Source organism: Cyanistes caeruleus, chromosome 10 (genome assembly GCF_971803275.1).
Source record: "Cyanistes caeruleus chromosome 10, bCyaCae1.hap1.1, whole genome shotgun sequence".
Classification (NCBI taxonomy): Eukaryota; Metazoa; Chordata; class Aves; order Passeriformes; family Paridae; genus Cyanistes; species Cyanistes caeruleus.
The window spans coordinates 20,497,979-20,520,957 of NC_141710.1; the positions used below are offsets into that span (position 1 = coordinate 20,497,979).

A 22,979-nucleotide genomic window follows, 5' to 3' on the forward strand; every position below is an offset into this window, starting at 1 on the left:
AAGCACTGGGAATTCTTACTTAGTAGCAAAACATCTGATCTTTACCCATTACCAAACTGCAGTAGAAGATGTTTGTTCAGCCTGGAGAAGAGAAGGCTCTGGGAGACCTTAGAGCATCTTCCAGGACCTAAAGAGGTTCCAAGAGAGCTGGAAAGGGACTTTCCACAAGGGCACAGGATGACAGGGCAAAGGGGAATGGACTCACACTGCCAGAGGGCCAGGTTAGATGGGATATTGGGAAGAAATCCTTCCCTGTGAGGGTGTGAGGCCCTGGCACAGGGTGCCCAGAGAAGCTGTGGCTGCCCCTGGGTCCCTGGCAGTGTCCAAGGCCAGGCTGGGCTGGTGGAAGGTGTCCCTGCCCATGGCAGGGGTGGAACTGATGCAGCACAGGATCGTGTTCCCTCAAGCTGGGGAGTGAGTCTGAGGAACAGGGACACCATGTCCAGCTGTGACACAGTGACCCAGTGAGTGAAACACGGCCAAAAGCCGAGACTAAACCTCAGAATTAGTGACTGCAGAGCACAGCTTTGCTGATTAATAAAGTAGCAGCGTTTTGAAGTCTGCTTGCAGATATTGCTGCCATATAAACAACTAAAGCAATTTGAGCTCATTCTGTGTTTTACTTTATTAAGCTGGATTACTGCTATTCCATCAGCACTCCTCAGTGATGAAAGCTGCTAAACCATAACCTTTGAAAGCATGCACCAAGTGCTACCTTCTGCTCTAAACCACATTTATAACAGCAGTCAAAACATCTTCTGTCACCTGATATAATAAAAAAAACTGAATTTGCTTTTCTCTGAGTTTTGGAGGTGCGTAATTTAAAAATTAATCTCTACCTTGAAGTCTGTTTTCCAGTTTCTTCTCTCCACAATAAACACATAATGATTGTAGATTCAAAGCCTTCAGATATTTCCATGACAACAAACACTGATATAAACAAGAGTTAGAACTTTACTGGATGAGAAGAAAATTGAAAGAATGGAACACAGGAGAGAGATCTCAAAACTCCACAAATAGAAACTCTTCTACCTCATCTCCAGTGCTCAACACAGTTTTGAAGCAAATGAAGAGAATAATTTAAGAGTTCCATGGAGAGTAAATGTCCAGTATACTGTGTTTGTTAAATTATCTTTTTAATACCTGGTTTGCTCATACATCCAGCTAGTGGATAAATAGGATAAAAAGTACTTAACTTCAGCCCTCCTCTCACTGCAGTAAGAACAACAACTTCACTCTTGTCTTGTTGGCAACATGAAACTAATGTTCTTGCAGCTGAGGGCTAGCAGATAACTTCTGGAAGCCTAAAGCCATCTTCTCTCACAGTTCTTACCTCTTCTATCACCACTATCTGCACCACCATCCTTTAGCATATGCAAAGACAAAGCAGGAATCCCTTATCGTGCAGTGGGGGATTTGTGGGATGAGAAATCTTTATATTCCATCCAAATTTGGCCTGCAATTCCCAAAGAAATCGAAAACTAAAGCTGATTTTTTTTTTCTCTCAAACATTTTTTCTGGCCCTGACCTAACTCCATGTAGGAAAAGGAGCCAGAGGAGCCCTTGACTCATGATACCCTTTTAAGAAGGAGATCAATATTGCTGGATTTGGAATACAACTGCCAGTCCTGATCCAACTGGCTCACAAGGAATTCAGGGTTAAATCATTGCATTGCAAACTCTGGAGTGTACAGATCTGGTACTCACTCACTGTTGGGTACTTGATTTTGGTATACACACCACAATTCATTTATTATTCTAGAAAAGAATAAATTATTCTCCTGGGGAAAAAAACCCCAAAACAACACTTTTCTCTCCCTGGGGAAAGAGAAATAGTCATTTTTGACAACACAGTTCAGCAAAAACTGAAATAATTTAATGAAGGATCCTCTCTACGTAGAAAGTCATGTTTAGAGCTTTGGGCCATTTTCCCTGGTAAAAAGCTCTGGTCAGCTAACACCACTGGTCTGAGAATGTATTAGGGAAAGAAATCTAAAAAAGGAGTGAGATAATTCCTTATAATAATGCAAAGTATTTGGCAGCCTGACCACAGAAGCAGTTGCCATCTCCTCCAAAATATAAAGCAATGTCATGTAGATTAGACTGGGGACACAGTGCTAATATGAAATAACTGTATCTTAATGGCATAAAGCCCGTGAGTTTTATTCAGAAACATATAGCACAACTATACAGGCAGCTGGGCAGACAAAGTGAGAAGTACATAAGCCTCTTCTTCGTTTTCAACTGCAATAATGTGCAGCCATGCCTCATAAAATTTAGCAACTGTTGAGTAACTTGCTGCAAAACTGTCTCACAGTTCATGAGCAGGAATGAGAATACTGATTCCAGTGAAACTGCAAAAAATACATCATCCAAATTAGGATATAGGCAATGCACTAAGGCTACTGCTTGCATGATTACAGAAGGCACAAATTACAGAAAACAGGCACATTCAGAGGCACAGGCAGAGTAATTGCATTGTGTCACATCATGCTTCTGTTCTATCTACCCTCCAGTGAAGCCCTGCAGCCGTGAAATGGGAATGCCAGTGCTGGAGTGCACCCAGGGGAGCAGCATAAACCTGCTTCCCTGCTCAGCTGATGGAGCTTGGAGCAGCCTGGGCTAGTGGAAGGTGTCCCATGTCAGGGGGTAGGAATGGGATGAGCTTTAAAATCCCTTCCTACCCAAACCATTCCACGATTCTGTGGTTAAGGATGCCAATGTGCATTCAGAGCACTAGTTGCCCCCTGAGAGATAGGACACAAGAGATCCAGCCCCTCTAGATAGGAGTGAAAAATGGTTGTGCTGCAGCACACATACCCTTACAATTTGTGGGGACAAGCTGGAAAGGTGGAGAGAGACACCCTATACAGATGTGTGGGAAGTTACTTTACTGTCTCTGATCTCACCTTGTTCTGCTCACCTCTTATTTCTTGGGTACATTATCCTTCCGTACAATAGGAGTCTGCAGCTGTTCTGTCTGTGCCTGCAAAGGGCAGAGCAGAGGACAGCACTAACACGCTGAATCGAAATTTAATTGCAGGTAAATCATGTAGAAGCGGGTGACTGCCGCAGCTTCACCGAACTGGAGCCTGGCCGGGCTCCTGCCAAGATCCAAGGGCAGAGCAAAGATACGGAGAGAGGAGGCAGCGATCGCACCCACGGCTGCGGGACCGTGCTGAGCGCCGCGGGGCGATGTGTGCGGGGACAGAGCGCTGACAGCACCTGGGGACAGCACGGACAGGCGGCACCGGGGCTGGGGACAGCACGGACAGGCGGCACCGGGGCTGGGGACGGCACGGACAGGCGGCACCGGGGCTGGGGACGGCACCGGGGCTGGGAGCACGGACAGCCGGCACCGCACCTGCCCAGGCGGGCGGGCGGCGGGGCAGGGAGCGGGGGCGGACCCGGCAGGGGCTGGGTCGTGCTGCCGGGGGCTCGGGAAGAAAGTTTCGCGGCTCGGGGGGCGGCCCCGGGGGTCGCTCCGTGCCCACGTCTCCTGTGACGCGGCAGCGCCCGCCCGCCCGGGCCGGGGGGAGCGCGGAGAGGCGGAGCGGGGCCGCCCGTCCCTGCCCGTCCCTGCCCGTCCCTGCCCGTCCCTGCCCGTCCCTGCCCCGCACCTGCCCGGGCGCGCAGCGGGGACCGCGCGGGGCCGCGCCGGGCGGGGATGCGCAGCCCGCGGCGCCAGGATGCGGGAGGGGAGCGCGGGCGGCCGCGGCGCGGAGAACCGGACGGGCGCCGAGCCCCCGCTGCACCTGTTCCCCGTGCCCGTGCTCACCGGCATCACCGTAGCCTGCGTCCTGCTCTTCGTCATCGGGATCATCGGCAACCTCATGACCATGCTGGTGGTGTCGCGGTTCCGGGACATGAGGACCACCACCAACTTCTACCTGTCCAGCATGGCCTTCTCCGACCTGCTCATCTTCCTCTGCATGCCCCTGGACCTCTTCCGCCTCTGGCAGTACCGGCCCTGGAACTTCGGGGACCTCCTCTGCAAGCTCTTCCAGTTCATCAGTGAGAGCTGCACCTACTCCACCATCCTCAACATCACGGCGCTCAGCGTGGAGCGGTACGTCGCCATCTGCTTCCCGCTGCGAGCTAAAGTCATCATCACCAAGGGGAAGGTCAAGCTGGTCATCCTCTTCCTCTGGGCCATCTCCTTCATCAGCGCCGGCCCCATCTTCATCCTGGTGGGAGTCGAGCACGAGAACGGCACGAACCCCCTGAGCACCAACGAGTGCCGAGCCACAGAGTACGCCATCCGCTCGGGGCTGCTCACCATCATGGTCTGGACCTCCAGCATCTTCTTCTTCCTGCCCGTGTTTTGCCTGACCGTGCTGTACAGCCTCATCGGGAGGAAGCTCTGGAGGAGGAAGAGAAAGAACATCGGTCCAAGCACTACCATCAGGGATAAGAACAACAAGCAAACTGTGAAAATGTTAGGTACGAGTCCTCTTGCTCTGTTTTTCCAAAAGGATGTGTGTGCTTGTGTGTGTGTGAGAGAGAGAGAGAGAAAAAGATGGGGAGCTCTCTGATAGTTTACTATAGTTCCATCCAGAGGAAAGAAAATGTTTCATACAAAAGGCTAAACCTCAGGCTATCTGTAGAATAATTCTCCCCCTCCCTTAGATTTATTTCTAACTGGTTTGAGCTGGGGACTCCCAAACAGTTAAACAAACATTAATAAGAATCCCTGACAAGGACAAATACTACAGTTAAAATTAGCTTGTGCCCTGGAGATTTTTGAGCGTTTTTGCTCTTTGGTTGTGGATACCAATGTTATTTACAGAGAACAGTTTATTTGATTTTTAAACAAAACTAAACCCTTCTCAAGCCATGAAGTTGAGCTGCAGACTACAGCCAGGCAGGCAGGGCATGATGTGCACTTGAGATTCATAGGAAAACAGTATCAAGGTTTTAGCAAATTGGGGTTATTTCCTACCATGGCTGTATAAGCTTATGAAAATTAAACTGCATTTTCCATTAGCAAAACCCCAGGATATGCTGAACCAGGAGTGCTGTGTCTCCTTTGAGGTCTGTGATGCTGTAAAATCTCACAGACTGTAAGAAAACAGGATCAGGACAACAGACACTGTCATCCCTAACTTTGTATACTGACATTCTTTAAACAACACTTGTGGCTGGCACATGGAAACACAAGTTTCAATGTACTAAGTCAGTGCATGTAGTGGCAGTTTGATGCACAAACCCAAAAAGTTGTCCTGCAGTTTAGTGTCTGAAAACTGCAGAATCCTGCTGCTGCTGCTGCTGCGTACTTTTGTCCAAGCCAAAAGTCCTCTGCAGTGCAAGTCGCCCTGTGGATTTTGGGGAGGACAAGATGCTCTGCAGGAAGAAGCTTTCACAAACCCATTTCAGCAGGGTTGAAGTGGTGGGCTAATGAGGCAGACAAGAGGTGGCAGTGAGACCTAAGTACCTTAATTATCAAATAGGAGCCCATCTGATCTTTTTGTTCATGTCCTAATTTATTACTATGCAACAGCAGGAAGAATAATAAAACCTGCAGCATTCTTTATGCCCTTTCAGCTACCTTTTATGATCAGTAGAATTACTTCAGTCTGGTAAGTGTGACCTTGGAAGTAATTAATTGTTTACACTTCTAGAGGTTCAGGATTATGAACTTCCACTGACTATAAGTAAATCACATATATTGCTACAGTGTTTATATTTCTATATACTTAAACATAAAGAATTATGAAATAAAAAAATGCTTATTTCTGCTCTGAAGTGTTGCCACAAGCATTACAATATTTCAGGCACTTTTTTTTCTCCCTTTTACAAGGTCTGAGAACAGCCAGGCAGTGGCAAGATTCTCCTCTGACAGAGAGCCAATATTCCCTAAATGATAACAGCCTGATGCCTGATAGAAAGATGGAAAGAAGTTAGTGAGGGCTCAGTGGCAGCAGATGCTCAATGCAGTCAACTCTCACTGGTGTTAATGTTCTGCTTAAAATTTAGAAGGTGCTTTCTGAGGTTTTATCGAGTCATGGAACATCAAGTAAATGGGATTAACATCAGCAGTTCTTTTAACTGTAAAGACAGGTTATGCTTCTGGGTCTGAAATTAGCCTCTAAATGTATAGCCTGACTTGCAAAGGAACTATCACATCCCATTCCTATTGAAATCCATGGGATTCTGCATGCATGGAGATCAAACTGTCAAAAGCCTGACCAGGGATATTGCATGCCTCCATCTGCTTAAAATTCTAGTCATAATAGACTGTGCTTTAAACTCTGTTCATTCATAATAACCATCATGGTAATATTCATTACATGGATTCAAATCCCCATGTGAGCTAGGGATTCATCTGAATTTTGTAGTGAAGATAGTGTGGGAAAACTGGAAGTGGTTGTCTCAAGAAGATGCAGAGCTGGAAAACCTATTCTGAACCTCAAGCTCTTGTGCTTTCCTCTCCACCACAAGGCCTGCATAAGCATCCTTTTAAACTTGGGAATGCTGGTGAGGAACTTTTGGGGAAAGATAACTCTAGCCATTCCTCTCAGCAATTTGGATTTTATTATCTTCTGAGACATGATATGAGGACATGGGGTTTGCTAGCACAAGCAGGTTGCTAACACAACCTGCCCACCAGGGCCAGGTTGGACTGGACTTTGAACAACCTGGTCTTGTGTAAGGTGTTCCTGCTCATAGCAGGGGCTTGGAAAATGATTTTCTTGAAGTTCCTTTCCAACTCAAACAATTCTGTGATTCCATGAACAGGTTAACTGTAAAAATTGCTTAAGAATGTCAGAAACCCTTGCTCAAGTTTTCTGGTTTTTCTTTCTGTAGTATATTAATAGCTACACTCAGAGCAATATGAAAAATAGTAAAGGTCAAAGGCACACAGGAAATTAACAGCAACAGTTTCCTTTCTCTCAGATGAAAATTCCAATGGACCAGTGCTCAGAGATTCACACATTCCCATTATCCTACAGACATATTCACATGTAAATGCAACCACTGTAGTAATACAATATTACAGATATAACTATATAATGCTATGTAACTATAATTATGCAGTTATGTACTATACATTTAGTTTTACTCCTCTTGATGGACAAACTGGAGGGGTGCACCACTCTCCTTACCTTGGCATACATGCTCCACAAGTCCCCATTCTGTGTTTTATTTGGGGCCTCTAACAATTTTGCTTTTTATCTTAAATAATTTTGCTTCTCAGTGATTACATTCTTCATTATAAACCACAGTGTTGAGTCTATCACATAGAATTTGCTTTTGCTAAACACTGCAGATGATAGATGGTAATACTTTTTTTGTCACCAACGTAAGTGAAACTTAAGTTTTCAGAGGTTTGCTACATCAGATTAGCTGGGCAATATTCAGGCAGCCTGTTTAGATATGATCCAAGTGTATTAGGTATCACCAATTTATACTCTCAGAGAATGTACTGAGACACAACTGAAAGCTGAGGGGAGGCATTTTCATGCTTTGTGATTAATTGGCTAAAGGGACAGAGCCGCAGAACAGAATGCTAATCACCTGTAGGCCGATACTCACACTTAACACGCTTTCTTCTGCTGTTTTCATTTTAGTTGTGGTGGTATTTGCGTTCATACTCTGCTGGTTGCCTTTTCACGTAGGACGGTACTTATTTTCCAAATCCTTCGAAGCCGGCTCCGTGGAGATAGCAGTGATCAGCCAGTACTGCAACCTGGTGTCCTTTGTCCTCTTCTACCTTAGCGCAGCCATCAACCCCATCCTCTACAACATCATGTCCAGGAAGTACCGCGCGGCCGCCTGCCGCCTGCTGGGACTCAGGGCCCTGCCCAAGAAGAGCCTCTCCAGCAGCAAGCAGGGGAGCTCCCGGGGCTGGACAGAGCCCGGTGTCACCACATGACAGCGGGCATCGCCCGCCGAGGCTCCCAGGAAGCCGAAAAGGGAGGGGAAGGTGGCGTGGAGCGGGAACCCCAGCGCTGGACGCGGTGCTTCGGCCATGGCCCGGCCGGGCCGAGAGGCGCGGGGCAGGCGGGCAAAGATCTGAGGGGAAAAAACCCAAAGTTTGGGGCTCTGAGAGGAGAGACGCGCGGTTACAGAATTTGGCAACGCTCCAGGTGTTATTTTTGTGCTGCTTTTGCCCGTTTGATTTTTTTAATGCTGACTTTAGCCCAGACCTAGGCTGTGCCATCCTGACCAGCAAACGCGGCCCACGTCAATCCAGAGTTTGTACAACTTCAGCAGCGCCAATCCCAGCTGAATTTTTCCAGAGTTAGCTTTAGTTTTGCTAAGAATTTTGCTAGCATCTAACCAGACCCTAGAGAGAGAATACTGAATTGCCTTTTTGGAGTAGTTAACAGGAAATTTGATACACTTTTCATAATACCAATTTTTAAGTAAGCTCATGTTTTTCTCTGAAAGAAGAAAATGATTTCTTAAAAAAAAAAAAAAAGATATATAAAATGGATAATTTTTAAACATGCTAAAAAGAAATAACCTTCATCTCACATCCAAGTAGAAAGGAAACAAAAAAATTGCCTTCACAGAAGTGGCTTAGAATGTGACTGTACTGAAATATTTTTTTTAAAATATATGTCAGTGGGACAAGGACAGTGCTGACTTCAGACCTGCAGTGATGCTGTAAAAATGTGGAATGCAATCACCCACCAAAGTCTCTCTTTTTTTTTCTTTTTTTACTACCTAAATCATCTGTACTTGTTCTGTTCAGTATGACTGTGAATGACTTGATGTGTTTCAACTTGGAAGCTTTTAATTGTTTCAGTATTTGTAATGAGTCTGTGGCTACCTGTCCCTAACTGCACGCCACCACACCCCAAAGCTTGCTGAGGACAGGTATCCTTCCTGCCTGTAACCCCCCCATGTTCCTGCTTAAAGTCTGTTCCCAGTGCCACATCCCCCTGTAAAGCCTGGTGTGCACTTGTGCTGGTTCACTGCAGTGTTGAATTGAGAATGTTTTGCATTTTTTAACCACTGTGACCTGAGAAAGTAATAGGAAAATCTGCATTAAAGGGACACAGGCAGACACATTCTCATACTTGATTCATAAACCCTTCGAATTAGATTTTTATACCTCAAGTGTCCCATGTCAAGGCAAACCAGAAAACATTCCACCCTCTGTGCTAATGAACATGGCTTCTATTGTCTCACCAACACCTGGGGTTTGTGCCCCACAGAGCTGACAGAGCTTTGGAGCATGCATGTGTGACAGCAGCTTTCTGTTCACCTGGTTCTAGTGCTCATCCCCAGCTGGTGCACAGCCCTTTCTGCCTGATGAATTTTAATTCTCCCTAGTGAATTGTGTGTTAGCAGAGCTCTCCTGCCTTCCCTCCCCTGCTCACACCGATGGGCCACCTTCAGCTGCTCAGGTTGAACTCACAAGAGAATCTGGCCTCTTCTGTATATTCAGTGTCTTTTCTATAACCTTTGCTGGGATCAGGGGCTGGTTGCTGCTCCTTGGTGGCACCTGAGGCTGTCCCCTCCCCACCCCAGGAGTGCAGGATTTCTGTGCAAACACCCACACTGAGGCACTGCAGGATCACCTCCTGCTTCGCCTCTACCCACAGACCCCTCTCTGTCCACGCTGTTCTCTCACTCACTGACTGACAAGCAGGTCTGGTGGCAGAATTCATGCAACTCAGGGAAACAAGACATTTGGGAACCACGGAAAGTGAGCTCAGTCACAACCTGTCTGTGTAAATGAACCAACCACACACACCTGGCCTCACATCGGTGTTTCAAATCTCAGCTGTGTCTGTGCTGTTAAATGTGAACAGAAAAAGAAATAAAGTGATGAGACACTTTATAACCCTGTGGCTCTGTGGTGGGAGAGGATCCAGTGTGATTCACAAAGCTGGATTTGAATTTCTTTCTTTTTTCAATTTTTTTCTTTTTTTTCCATATTTATATTTTAATTTTGTTCCCCAAATCTGTATAGCTAACTTGATTAGGCTATTTTGTTTAACCAGAGTAACTGCAACATCAAAGCCCTGTGTAGACACATTAGTGCAAACTACAAACATACTAATAATTTAATTTAGCCTAAACATTTCATCAGGAAAAAAACATAAATTTTAGCTCTACCAACTCTGTAAAATTTCCACAACTTTGGGTACAGAATGGAATTTAAAACATTTGATCTGGGCTCATAAAAGTCAGAAAGAAAGGGACTGGCTGCTCCTTGGGAGGGAGGACAGGACTTCTTCCTTCTGACTGAGGAGCTGGACTTGTTTCTCCTTGGACAAACCTAGCAAAATACACACATTATTATTAAAGAAATAATAATTTTATAATTTAATAATAAAGAAACACACTGTAGCTGTCCCTAATCCAGCCATTAGCATTGCTGCCCTCAGTACTAAAACTTTTCAATGTGGATTCTCTAAAGCCAGTGGGGTCACAGCAGCAGGTGCTGAGTGCAGATGGTGAATAGGAACTGCTGCTTCTAACTGGTACATAATGAACTGCTTTTATATGGAAAGCAGAGGAAAAACCCACCTCAAAACCTGGATAACTCTCACTTTTGCACCATAAAATCAACTTTTGTCTGATGCCTCCAAAAAGATACACACATCCTGCACTGATGGATGAATCCAGCATTGCTTGTCTTGAGCGTTATTGAGAATCACAGAACACAGAAGGGACCTTAAAGACCCTCTAGTCCCAACCCTTTGCCTTGGGCAGAATGCCACCCACCAGATCAGACTGCTCAGGGCTCCATCCAACTTGCCCAATCCTGCCCAAGTTGTAAGAAATAAATTCACTGGGGGGAAAAAAAGCGTGAGCAAGATTTGAAGAGCACAAGAACGGTGAAGTCAGGCCAAGGTAGGATCATCAATCTGTCTCAGGGGCAAGGCTCCTCCTGCCTTGTCTCTGGCAGGATGAACAGGGGCAGAGTGGATGCTGCAGAGGGCAGTGGCAAACAGCCTGTGCTGGCACAGGGATGCTGGCACGGTGTCACTGCCTGCCCCACCCAGAGGAGCCACTCCTCATCCTCAGCCTGGACTGTCCTGCCAAACATTTCCCAGCACAGTCCAAGCCTTTCTGCTCTGCTCCTCAGGGCATTTCTGCAGCACCTCATGTTCCTGGCAGCTTCTCCCCAAAGCCTTCCCTACATGAAAGGGCACAGCTGTGCCTCCCATCCAGTTTTGGGTCTGGACATGGTTTTTGAGATCAAATTTACATGGGGGAAGACAGGAGCCCTTGCAGTGCAGGCACTGGGCTGTTCACTGGGGTGGCAGACAGGGCAGCTCTGCAGGAAAGAGTTTTTTCAGGCTGTTGAACCTTTCCATTTCTGGAAACTCTTCCCTGTGGGAACAAACCTTACCAGTTCTGACTGAAAAAAAAATAATTTTAATAGTCAAAATTTTGCTGTGTTCTTCCTGACTTGAATGTGAACAGCCCATAGAGAAAATAATTGAAAGTTCATTCATCAAACAGTCCCAGTTTTAAAAGCTTTTCTACCTCTACATTTTGTATCACAGCTTCACAAATAAACAAGAACAATTTGGCTGCATTTTCTTTCTTGGCAATGAGTTAAATTGGTGATGAAATAGGTCAAAAGGACTTCACCAGAAAGCTTGATTCATTTTACAAAAGTACCTTTGATGGAGGCATGCACAGGCAGAAAATCATGTCCTATTGTATTTCTCGCCAAAAATAAAGTATACTGGAAAACCAGCACTTCCTTGTCACAATTGGAATTGATAGATATTCAGCAGTTATTTAAGTTTGTACCAAATGAAATTTGCATAGCCCCTTTTAAAATCAGCAATTTTTAGATACCTCAACACCCAGGAGAACCCCATCTCTGTCATGGATCTGCTGGTTTTAGGGTGCTGCTGCTCTGAGTCCAGAGCATGTTTCTGGATGGGCTTCCATAGAGCTTGTGTCTTTTGCAAAAGTCCTGTGGCCTTAAAGAGGTAAATTACATCTTGAGTAGTAAATTCAAAATTGGAACAAAAAAATCTAACTCATCTACCAGATCATGGGATGATGAGATGCCCTTGCTGTTACTTCCCCATATCTGGTACTGCCCTCCTCACCCCCAGCTGAAAGCACCATAACTACATTTTACCCTCACAACTCCCAATAAAAAGCACCAGCCCTATTTTACAAAAATGAAGTCAAAGCCCTTGGCATTTTAACCCCTTGCTCAAACCCTACTGTCTCAGAGTGATGGGGTGTGGATCCGCTTGAACCCTCTGGATGTCATTCCTGGGGCTGGAGCTGGGTCTGGCAGCTCCCAGCATCAGTTTTCTGTTCCTGAGCTGCCAGAGTGCTCAGCACAGCAGCTCATGAAAAACTTCATTTGGGAAACAAGCAAGCTCTGTCTGCCACTGCAGAGACACGGTGTGCTCTGTAATCACAGCCCTGGCTCTGCATCCCTGCTGTCCCTACACCTGCAGCAGGGTTTGTACCCACACAGGAATCCTTGCACCAGGCCCTGCACACACGCAGGAGCTTCAGGGAAATGCTCAGGATGAGGCAGCAGGTGCAGGGCAGGAGCTGGATGTGCTGGGCCCCAGCAGTTTGCACTGTTTGACACCTTTTGCAGGCAGGCAGCTGGAGATGCTGCACTGCCCAGCGTGATGCCAGCAGCACCTGCAGAGCTGGAGGCTCCTCTGGTGCTGATGGGAAACCTCTGCTCGCTTGGGCAAGTCCATCATCCACTGAGGGCATTCACACACCCCCCTTCAGCCATCTCCTCCCCCATCCCCACCTGATGGACCACCCAGAACCCTTCCCAGCTCCACAGAAACTTCACGGGAGCAAAACAATTTCCTCACACAGATATGCTTGCCACTGGCTTTTCCCTCTGAAACACGAGTTCTGGTGAGAGACAGGTAAAAACCCACAGGAGTTTGGCTTCACGTTCCACGTCCCTGGCCAAACTTTTGCCCAAAGCAGCTGTTAGATGATGGGGTCCAGCTGTGCCAGCTCTGGCAGATCATGACACCACAACCCTGCCTGCTGCTGTTTAGGAAAAAAAGCACAAAAGCCAATGTTAGATCACAATTTGCCTCTTATCTCTAAATTGTGATTATGCAAGTGTAGTGGAGAAAAGGAAAATCTATCTTGTATTAATGCAGACTAACAGGTTTCTGCAGTCACTCACTGTCAAGCCTTAGTCCAGTTGTCATTCCAGAACACAAAATTAGCATTATCCTGTGTAACTAACACACTTTGTGGGGCTTTAAACAGGCTTCCTCAGTGCTTTTTCCATCAGAAGGGTCTCTATTCTCTTCCAAGTCCAGCACTTGTGTGCTGTGGCCCTTTCCAGTCTCAGTTGTGGATGGGTGCATGCCATGGCTTTTCCCCAAGACCAAAATTCAGAGCCTCTCATTAACCCAATTATCTGGATCAGAACAAAAAGCACCTGGGCTTCAGAGCTGAGTGCTCATTTCTCTGAGACCTGCAAAGACACTGACCTGGTTCTGCACAGTGAGAGGAGGTGGCTCTGCAGCACAATTTTGGAGGGCAAACACCTCCAAAGCCATGGTGCACACTGATGGGCAGTGTCACCATCCCTGACACCCTGCCAAGCCCTCACACCGCTGCCCAGGAGTGGAGAAGGAAGCACAACGTGAGCAGAGCCCCACAGGTGTTAGGCAGCATCCCAGCAAACCTCCCGAAGGGATGGGAGCAAGCCCAGGAGGAGGAGAGGGTTTGACTCCTAAATCAGCATCCAAACCACCCAATGCCCAGCTGACAATCTCAGCTCCTATTTCTGTGTACAAATACACCCTTCTGAAAGCTATATGCTCCTTCCTGTCGTACTTGGAGATAAACCGCTTTTTGTTCCTCCACATAAAGACATTTTACAGCTTTCCACATCTGCTCTCTTTCACTTGGAGCAAAATAATGGTTTTGTGACATGTGAGTCCATAAGGCAAAGTTGCTCTCAGAAGTAAAGTACTCCACTCTCCCCCTTCAGAGGCTGCTCTAAGGGCTCAGATGTTCTCCCAGCACTTGGCCCCATTTTTGATGCTGCTGGATCAAAAGATCCTTTGCTTTTTTCTCATGTTCTGATTGATTTTCACATGATTGCAGCACTGTCCGTGAGAAAGAAAAGGCATGGCTATTTCCAAGCCTCTATCCACGCTGTTCTTCCCTGCACAGCCTCCTTCCACTAATGACCCGGTGGCAAATTACGGCTCATTAAGGTGGGGTGGCAGGGAATCTGACACCAGAGCTCTGCAATGAGACACAGCACGATGAGCTCTGAGGAGCAGGGGTTTAAACAGCTTTAACACAGCAGTCTGAGAGCAGATGGCAACAATGAATACTACAAATTCTCCCAAAATGAAGCCAGGATTCACGGTCACACACAGGCACAAGTCCTGCCCAGTCAATAGCACCCTGGTACTTTTATCAAGCTCTGACAATGAGATTGATTTTTCTAAAATTCGCTGTGCTATGCTGGGGGCAGCAGCGTGGGGCTGTGAAAGGTGCAATTGCCCGAGTTAGTTTTGATTGAACGGAGTTTTGAACCCATTGAAATGATTAGTTGGTGAGGAGGGAAGGGTTTCTGGGTACCCTGGCTGCAGGAGAGCAGTGCTGGTGTGGGGCTCATCCCTTGGATGCCTGAGGATCTCTGGTCTAGTGCTGGTGTGTAGAATCATGGAACGGTTTAGGCTGGAAGAGGCTTTAAAGACCATCTAGTCCCTGACACCCTGACACGGGCAGGGACACCTTCCACTATGCCAGGATGCTCAGAAACCAACCCAACCTGGCCATGAGCACTTCCAGGCATGGGGCACCCACAACTTCCCTGGGCAATCTGTGCCAGGGCCACACCACCCTCACAGGGAAGTCACCTCAGACCAGCTGAGGCATCAAAACCCGCAAGAGGTTTGTATTTACCTGCTTCCTTTCAGTCTTTGCTGTGGGCTCATGCCTGATTTCCCACACAGCAGAGGAATCTGGACTCTGCCATGCAGCCAGAGCAGTGCCACTGCCACAGGCTGTGCCCAGGTCTGCGTCCAATGTCCCCTCCTGTGAGCCAGGGGAAGGGGCTTGCAGCACCACTGCCCAGACAGGGCTCATCCAGAGAACAGCCAGAGCTCTGTACATCTGGGATGCTTTTGGTTTCAGAGCACTGACACTGCAAACAAGACACAGGACAGAGCCATGAAGAGCACAAAGAACCCTGAACCCCCACACTGGAGAAAAGGCAGAACAGGAGCCGTGATCCAGAGCCACATCCAACACCACAAACTCCACAAAGCAGCATCCCAGGGGATATTTGGCCCTGCTGAGTGCAAAGACCTGATCTTCCCAGCAAAGCCTGACGAGCTGCAGCCACGGCTGGGCAGGGAGCAAGTGCATCCTGCAGCCAGGGCACACCAACACCAGCAGTGCTGCACAGCCTCTGAGCCAGGACACCACCACCAGCTCACAAGCCTTTTATGGAAAGAAAGAGCATTTGAGCTACAAATTTAAAGAGACTATATTTGCACTGGATTAGGCTGAGTTTCTCAACTCTATTCACAAGTCAATCCTCACAAGACTTCTGCATCCCTACTGTTTGCTCCATTTTATTTGTAGAGAGTAATAGCTTTCATAAGACAGAAAGTGAGGGAGATGAGCTAATAAAATTACTAAGAAATGGCATCCACTGAGCACACTGACCCAACCAGCTATTTATTAACTATGCCAGGAGACCTAAAAATAGCTTTGATTGCATGCAAGACCATCTATGCCACCAATTACTGCAGTAAATGTAACTACTCAAACTAATAACAGCACATTCACTTAGGTAACAGCAGATCCCAGGCTAATCCACTGCGTTTGAAAGCATCTTGTGAAACTTCTTTTTATTTCACTGAGCCAATAATCTGGGCATTGTAAGAGCAATTGTCAAGAGCAAAAATAGATGTAATTGTTCAGAATGTAGTACCAATAATATAGCCCTTTCAGGGGATCTCAGCTGGCTTTTCTGCTCAGGCAGAGCAAAACGTCCATATTCATCTCTAGTTACTCGTAGTTCTCACTCTGAGAAAAATAAAGGTAACATTTGCATCTTTACTCCAGGCCAGGTTAAGGACAGAGAATATAACTGTCCATCACTTCAATAAATGACAATACATCATGAACTCTGCAATAATTCCAGAAAAAGATTTGCAGAAGAAATATAATTTATACTTCATATTACCACACAAATTCCTTCTTGTCCCTGACACCCTTGGTTGCAAAAACCATCCTGTTGATGTACACGTCATTAATGCTGAAGAAGAATCACTCCATGTCCACGGGCCATAAACTCACAGAATGCAATCATAGAAAGGTTTGGGTTGGGAAGGGTTTTAATGATCATCTGCTTCCAGTCCAAGCATTTAATTTTCAGGGGGATTTTGAATATCTCAGCTATGCTTCAAGATGGGAGGGAGAGGCAGGAGAGCCTTGGTCCTCTGGCACAGCACCGGCGCTATGACCCACCTCCCTTCAGCTGAACACTGAATTTGAGCATCTCCTAAAATTCAGACAGAGGTGAGCCTGTGGAAAAGCTCCACAGGAGGTGAACAACATGTTCTGGTGTCACTCCAGATCCTGTTTGCTTCCCAGCTCATCCCAGGAGTGCGTGGCTCAGCTCCTGACACATGTGGCTTTGACTCCCTGGTTCCTCAGAGAGAGCCCCCCTCCCCAGTGGGGCTCAGCTCTCCTGCACCACATCAAACGTGCTCTGAGCTGGCAGGAGCGACTGAAGTGAGGAGCAAAACAAATTCCAGGCGCTGTTTTTTGAGCAGCTCTGTTATTACTGAGAGGAGAGAATCGCTGCTGCCATAGAAACGGCAGCACCAGCCTGGGGACCACGCGCTGCCGGGCACACCTGGCACTGCTCACACTGGGACATGTGCCAGGGCCACAGCCCACCCTGCACCACCCCAAACACTGCTGCTCAGGCCACAGAAATACCCAAAATACCAGTCTCTGGTCTCTTCCAGAACTTTTCAAAGCTGGTACTTCTCTTGCCAGCAGGCAAAAAAAGCTGCTGGTAAACACAGCTCTTTACAACTTGCTCTGTGCCTCCTCACAAAACACAGTTCACGGTAAATTTAGTGCTACTTACCCAGCTCTGCACAGTCTGGGTGTGGGGAAGGCACCCAGCACCTCTGCAAAAACCTGTGGGTGATAACAGCACAAGGTAACATTCAGAACTCCAACAGCAAATGTTTAAATCCCACTTCACTCCCATGGGCTCTCACTGCCCTCCAGCATCTCTGCAGACACCCCTGGCAATAAACCAGGGACCACTGAAAAGATCTCAGATGCCAAAGTGCTGATTACTGTTTTACAGACATATTTAAAAGATTTTGTTAAAGAGATTGTCTTGGCAATCACTGCTTTAATAAAAAAGCTGAGCAACCAAGTGAAAAAAGTTACTGTATTCCCCTAGGAAAACCCCACTCATGTTGTAAACTTCAGTTATTAAAAAAGCAAACAAATGAAATGTTGTATTTATGCAGTGACTTGAAGGAAAGCATTAAAAAATTAATGTCAATGTGTTTGACAAGAAACATGTATTCATACTAGATTAATTCATCATGATAAGGAATTGAATTCATTGCACATAATTAATAAGTTAAAAGCTCCAGTATTTCAAGTGTTTAATTACTGAGAAAACAAACCTAGGTGTGTATCTATAAATATAAACCCTTGATTTTTCAAGCTATTTAAAAGAAACTATTAGAATACCTGACTTTCAGGTGTTCTATAAATTTTCTCTTCACAATAATTTATTTACAATAAACTTACTCTTCACAAAATCACTCCAATTGAAAACCAGAAACATCTTGAGGTAAATTTAGGGCTCCCACCCTCACTCCAGAATGCTCAACAGCACTGACCTGCCAGAAGGGACCACATGAACCCAAAGGGCTGTGTTCAATTAGAATAAAGAATTAAAACAGAAAGAATTAAAACATTTATTGGGCATAAATATATTACATATACACTACAGATACAGTTAAGTCTTACATACATAGTGTAGTATTTGCAAAATCTATACATTAAAATTGATATGGCAGTTTTAATATAATGCATATGAAATAGTCTAAAATTTACAATACAAGAAAACTTCTGATTATTTTTTTTTTTAAAGTTGAAAAGCTTGGAATGTATGTTCCCATAGTGAGGTAAAAACATTTTATTTTTCTTTTTCAATTTAAAGAACTGTGCAAGAATAAGGTTCATACACATTCAATTAGGGCACTTCTCAATCGTGACACTGAATACTGAGCTACTGGAGCCAACAAACAGGATTAGAAAACACTTCAAGTTCATAAAGAAAAAGGCAGAACTATATAAAAATCTCTCTCTCTCCTTCCTTAAGGGTATTCAATACTTAGTGTTTCAATCTACCTTTGTTGGTGGTGGTGGTTTCTGTGAGAGCAGAGCGCCCTGGGGTTGGATCCAACACCTGCCACCGCTGGAGCAGGGGCACGAGGAGGTTTGGGAAGGGCCAAGGCAGCAGCAGTGGTGGGTCAGGGACAATGTCCCTCAGAGCAGAAGGGTGAGACATCAGTGATCTCTGCCACTGGCACACGAGTGACAACCAGACCACGCTGGCAGGAGACACAGACTGAAAACATCAAACCCACTGGGCCTGTCCCAGCACCAGCTCCCAAAAGCTCAGGACTGGGGCTCTGGTTGGTGTGGTTACAAGGGACCCAACAGATCAGCAGGGACAGAGATGCTCTGAGTGTGCCTGATTGCTCTCCCCTCCACTTCTGCTCACTGCTTTTAGTAGCACTCGTATTTCAAACTTCCAAAATTGCTAATCTAGAGCACATCGGGTTTTTTCCTTTCTTTATTAAAGCAGTTTTGTTGTTTTTTTTCTTAAAAAAAAAGGTGTCAAGCTCGGATTTCATAGCAGCACTGCTCAAACAATATACCAAAAATAAAAAAAGGGAATCTATTCAAATTTCTGGGTTTTTTTCCAAACTAGCGGTCTTTTCATCGTTTTAAAAAATACACTCTTCTCCCCTCCAATGAAAACAGCTGTATACTCTTTGCTCACAAAATACAGATGCAAGGTCACAGAGTTTCATATCACAAATAAATTTAAATAAGATGTAAATAAATTTGACAAGCCATGACTTTGGCAAAAAACAAAAAAATATATATATTTAGCTCAATGCCATTAGTTTGCAAGGCTAAATCAAACTAATTATAGTCAATAACAAAATACAGAACATTTCTAATATTTGCTACATCTAGAGAGGCACACAGAATAATTCATTGATCTTAGCACTTTCTTTCCAGAGATGATTTTGTTTTTGGATACATGTAAACGTTTGAATCACTGATAATGGGTTTTTTTGGCATTTTATGTACTAGATGCTCTCATCTTCAAAAACACAAGAAAATGCAAGAAGGTTAATAATACTAGGAATGCTGCCAGGTAAAAAGTTGACCTAAAGTACAACAGTATAAAACAGACAAAATGTAACATGCTATGGGGTGGGTGGAGAGGGGGATTAGATTAGTACATAAGTACACTTTTTATTTTTTATTTTTTTACAATAAATAAAAAGATTGCACTGTAATTGGTATTTAAAGTACTGTATGCAGTATATAGTATAAATAAACCTAAAAACAAAAATAATGTTGTTTTTTTCCCCATTACTTTGGTTAAGGGAATATTATGCTAGTACAGGACACTGAATCTTAGACGATGGAGACAGAGCACAAAAAAGCTAGGACAAAAGCAAAATCAAGTAGCAAAAATATACAAAAACAAGAGGCAGGGAAATACACTGTGTCTGTTGCACCCTTTTGGAATCTATTTGCACCTCCAGCTCATTTATGTCCCTGAGGTACTCAAACAATGTTGACTCAATTATAAATAACCCCATGACTCAAGAGTTAAAAATCTAGTGTCTCGATGGATTAAAATGTGTCTGGGAAGGGGCAGGCAGGGGGGGACACTGCCACCAGAGCAGGGACCATTCCTCTGCAGGACTCTCATCTCAGCTTTGCCAGGTACCAAGTTATTTCAATCAGCCCCATGGTAAGAACAGCATAGACACCCTTTTAAGGTATTTAAAACAATCAGATGTGATTTCTGTTACCTCCAAGAAAGTTCCAGGAAATAGAAACCCCTCTAAAAAATAACAATAATATTATTAATAAAAAAAAAGATCAACTGACAGTAAAGTTTGCTTCCATTGAGTGTAAATCTCATCTAATTCAGTAGAGGCAGTAAGCTGTCACCAGCTTGAATCATAGAAATCAGGCTGAATGTAATAGAATAATACCTAGTATTAGATCAGGAATAGTTATATACAGTGACAAACAGACAAGTTAAAGCAGCTTTTAAATAGCTGAACATGGGAATAACTAACTATTGCACAATGCCCTCTTACTTAAAATTACTGCTAGGAATCAAAATGGTAAAAAAAAATCTATAATGCTTCATAATTTATATGCAGTTTGGTTATTTGATTTCTTATACAGGCAGTTTATAGTGTTTGTAACTATAAAAATAACAGGCAACTAAAAAGGTTTTTCAACTGCAGGATGCTGTTCCGATTTAAATGCACTAAACAGTTAAAATAACTTAGGTTTTATTTTGAAAAACTGGGGCAAATGTAGTGAATAATTCGTAAGCAACATTGCTAATACTGTTCAAGGAAAAATGGGTACTTGACTAACACTGTATTCTAGTCTTACCTCTATACACACTTGTGACTAATGTTTAGAAGGAAAAAGAAGAGACAAAAAAAAGTGACTCATGATTAAAATTTCCTAAATAGTAAGATAAAATAAGAGACTGCATGAACTTCAGTGAAAAAACCCAAAATAACATTGAAAAGGCAAATTGGTGACAATTTTGAAGTCGTGAAGGAAAAACAAAAATATCTTGCTTTTGGTATCTGGTTTGCTTGTTTCTCCAGTTTGACCACTTCCTAGTTCTGAATTTCAAAAAGGTGCATCAAAACACTGATTTACCTTTCTTCAAGCTAGAACTGTAAAAACAAGAGCAGTATATAAAACGCATGGTAGAATGATTTAAAAACAAAAAAATAAAAGGGGGGGAGGGGGCGGGGAAAAAAGGAGGAGGAGGAATATCTGAATAAATGTGTGGATTATAATGCGTAGCATTAGTTAAATCTGTATTTTGAACTGGGGTTGAATCGTCTACTTCATAAAGAAGTACTGTAATATACAGGCGAAGATGATGGAGAGGCTGGCGAAGCCGAGCACGATGAGGGCCGCAAACTGTTCGTCCGTGGGCACCATGGCCTTGGCCTTGGCCTGGTCGGCGCCGCCCGGCTCGCCCGCCAGCAGCAGGGCACTGCGCTGCAGCGCGAAGGCCACCGAGGGGCTGAAGGGGCCGCTGAGCTCCTGACAGGTGTCCAGGCAGCGGCGGCAGGCGCAGACGCGGAACCGATAGTCTGTGTTCACCTGAAGGCCTGAGATGTGGAATGTGGTTTCTTCTCCTTTGTACACCTTAAAAAACAAACCAGGGAGCCCGGTCAGACACAATGCCCTCCTGCTTTCGCGGCGGCGAGCAGCGCGGCGGCGTGAGGGCTCGCGAGGATCGCGCCGTGCAAGTTCAGTCTGGCGCCTTAAGGTTTTAGAATCTACATCTTTCAGACCCTGCACTGCGTTAGTGTTTGACTCTGAACCCCACACAGTGTTAGTAAGCTCTCTCCACTGTTTGGTCAGATAAAAGAATCCTTCCAGGCCTGAGAACCAAGGTCATCATTGCAGCCTCAGGCCCCCAAAAGTCTAAACAAAAATGAACTGGGGGAGCAAACCGGGGGAATGTGACTTCCTTACCTGAAGCTGTAATTGGACAATTAACCCCTGATATGCAAACAGATAAACTCTTGTCTGTCTGGAAAACCCGTGGCTGTTGTCCATCTTGGGTGTAACCTCCATGGGGCTTTTGGACTGCCCAAGTTGCATCTACTGAGGGCCTTTTAATAAATCCCTGCTTTATTCTCTAACTCTGTCCAGCCTCTGCTCTAGGCAGCCTCTCCAGACATCAAGTCTCTAAGGAAACACTTCTCAGGTGAAGGAACTCACTGGGTCAACGCAGGTTTTGGAAGAACAGAGGCACGTGGAGCACTTCTCAACAAGTCTCAACACAGTGCACACAGGGAGAGACAACACATCACTCAGTGCAGCAATGATAACACACACTAATCTTCTGTGGGCGTGATAAATGCTGCAAACATATTTCTGCACTCAGAGTGTGACTGTATGCCTAAAACATGTCTGAGACATAATCACCCTGTCTGGCCTCAAAAGAAAGAAAACCTACCAAACGAGGTCATTGGAAGTCATTCAATGTGTAGTTGTAAAATTGCTTACGAATGTCATTTTAATGTATTTTTCCCTCACATTTCTCTCAAGAAACAGCAATCTTGCCAGAAATTGCGCTTTCAGAATTGTGGAAATAATAAAATATTATTAAGGTATGAAAGATTTCCTCTTGATTGCATTATATTTGGTTGTTTACTAATCCAAACCCATCACAAATTTATGTTAATCAAATGTAGGAACCACATGCCACAGAGCACAAGTTATGGTATCAGAAAGGAGAGCAAAAACTGAGTATCTGAGACAATTTTGTGGCATAAATGGAAAAAAAACAACACTGGAAACATTCACAAACTCTGAAAACAAATTATTTATATAATGGATGGTTGTTGAAACTCTTATTTTATGAAATGAAAGAAGCATTACAGAGGGCTGGGAAAAATACATTCTGAAAACTACAAATGCTTCTTCCTCTGCTCATTTACCATTTTTCCCTTCTCTTCACTGTGGGAGCAGAAGGCTGAGAGCATCTCTGCCCTCCCAGGGGCAAGAACTCATCTTAGAAAAGGGAAGCAAGTGGGAAACTAGTCCCAAGCCCATGGAGGATTTCCTGTGTGTTACTCTGGAATAAAGAAATGCGAAGGAAAGAGAAGAAACCTGCTCAGCTAAAGACCACTTGAAGAGCTCAGCTTCCCAGCTTTCCTGCCCTGCCT

General features: G+C 44.9%; 2 protein-coding genes across 4 annotated transcripts in view; one reads left to right on the forward strand and one right to left on the reverse strand.

Moving 5' to 3' along the window:
* Window positions 1-3,613: 3,613 nt before the first annotated feature.
* Window positions 3,614-9,799, forward strand: GHSR (growth hormone secretagogue receptor). Of its 2 annotated transcripts, none has more exons than XM_023932831.2 (2): window positions 3,614-4,443; window positions 7,572-9,799. In XM_023932831.2, exons 1-2 carry the CDS (start codon window positions 3,690-3,692, stop codon window positions 7,874-7,876), a joined length of 1,059 nt encoding a protein of 352 aa, XP_023788599.2. In that variant the 5' UTR covers window positions 3,614-3,689; the 3' UTR covers window positions 7,877-9,799. The 2 variants fall into 2 exon arrangements, with proteins under 2 accessions (XP_023788599.2, XP_086699579.1); XM_086843453.1 differs by having other exon boundaries at window positions 7,620-9,799.
* Window positions 9,800-17,894: 8,095 nt separating this feature from the next.
* FNDC3B (fibronectin type III domain containing 3B) overlaps window positions 17,895-22,979 on the reverse strand; it is a 181,880-nt gene continuing 176,795 nt past the window's right edge. For both annotated transcript variants that reach the window (XM_086843403.1, XM_086843404.1), the window contains exon 26: window positions 17,895-21,447. In XM_086843403.1, coding sequence (XP_086699529.1) covers window positions 21,136-21,447 — 312 coding nt within the window. In that variant the 3' untranslated portion in view covers window positions 17,895-21,135. The remainder of the gene's footprint in view (window positions 21,448-22,979) is intronic.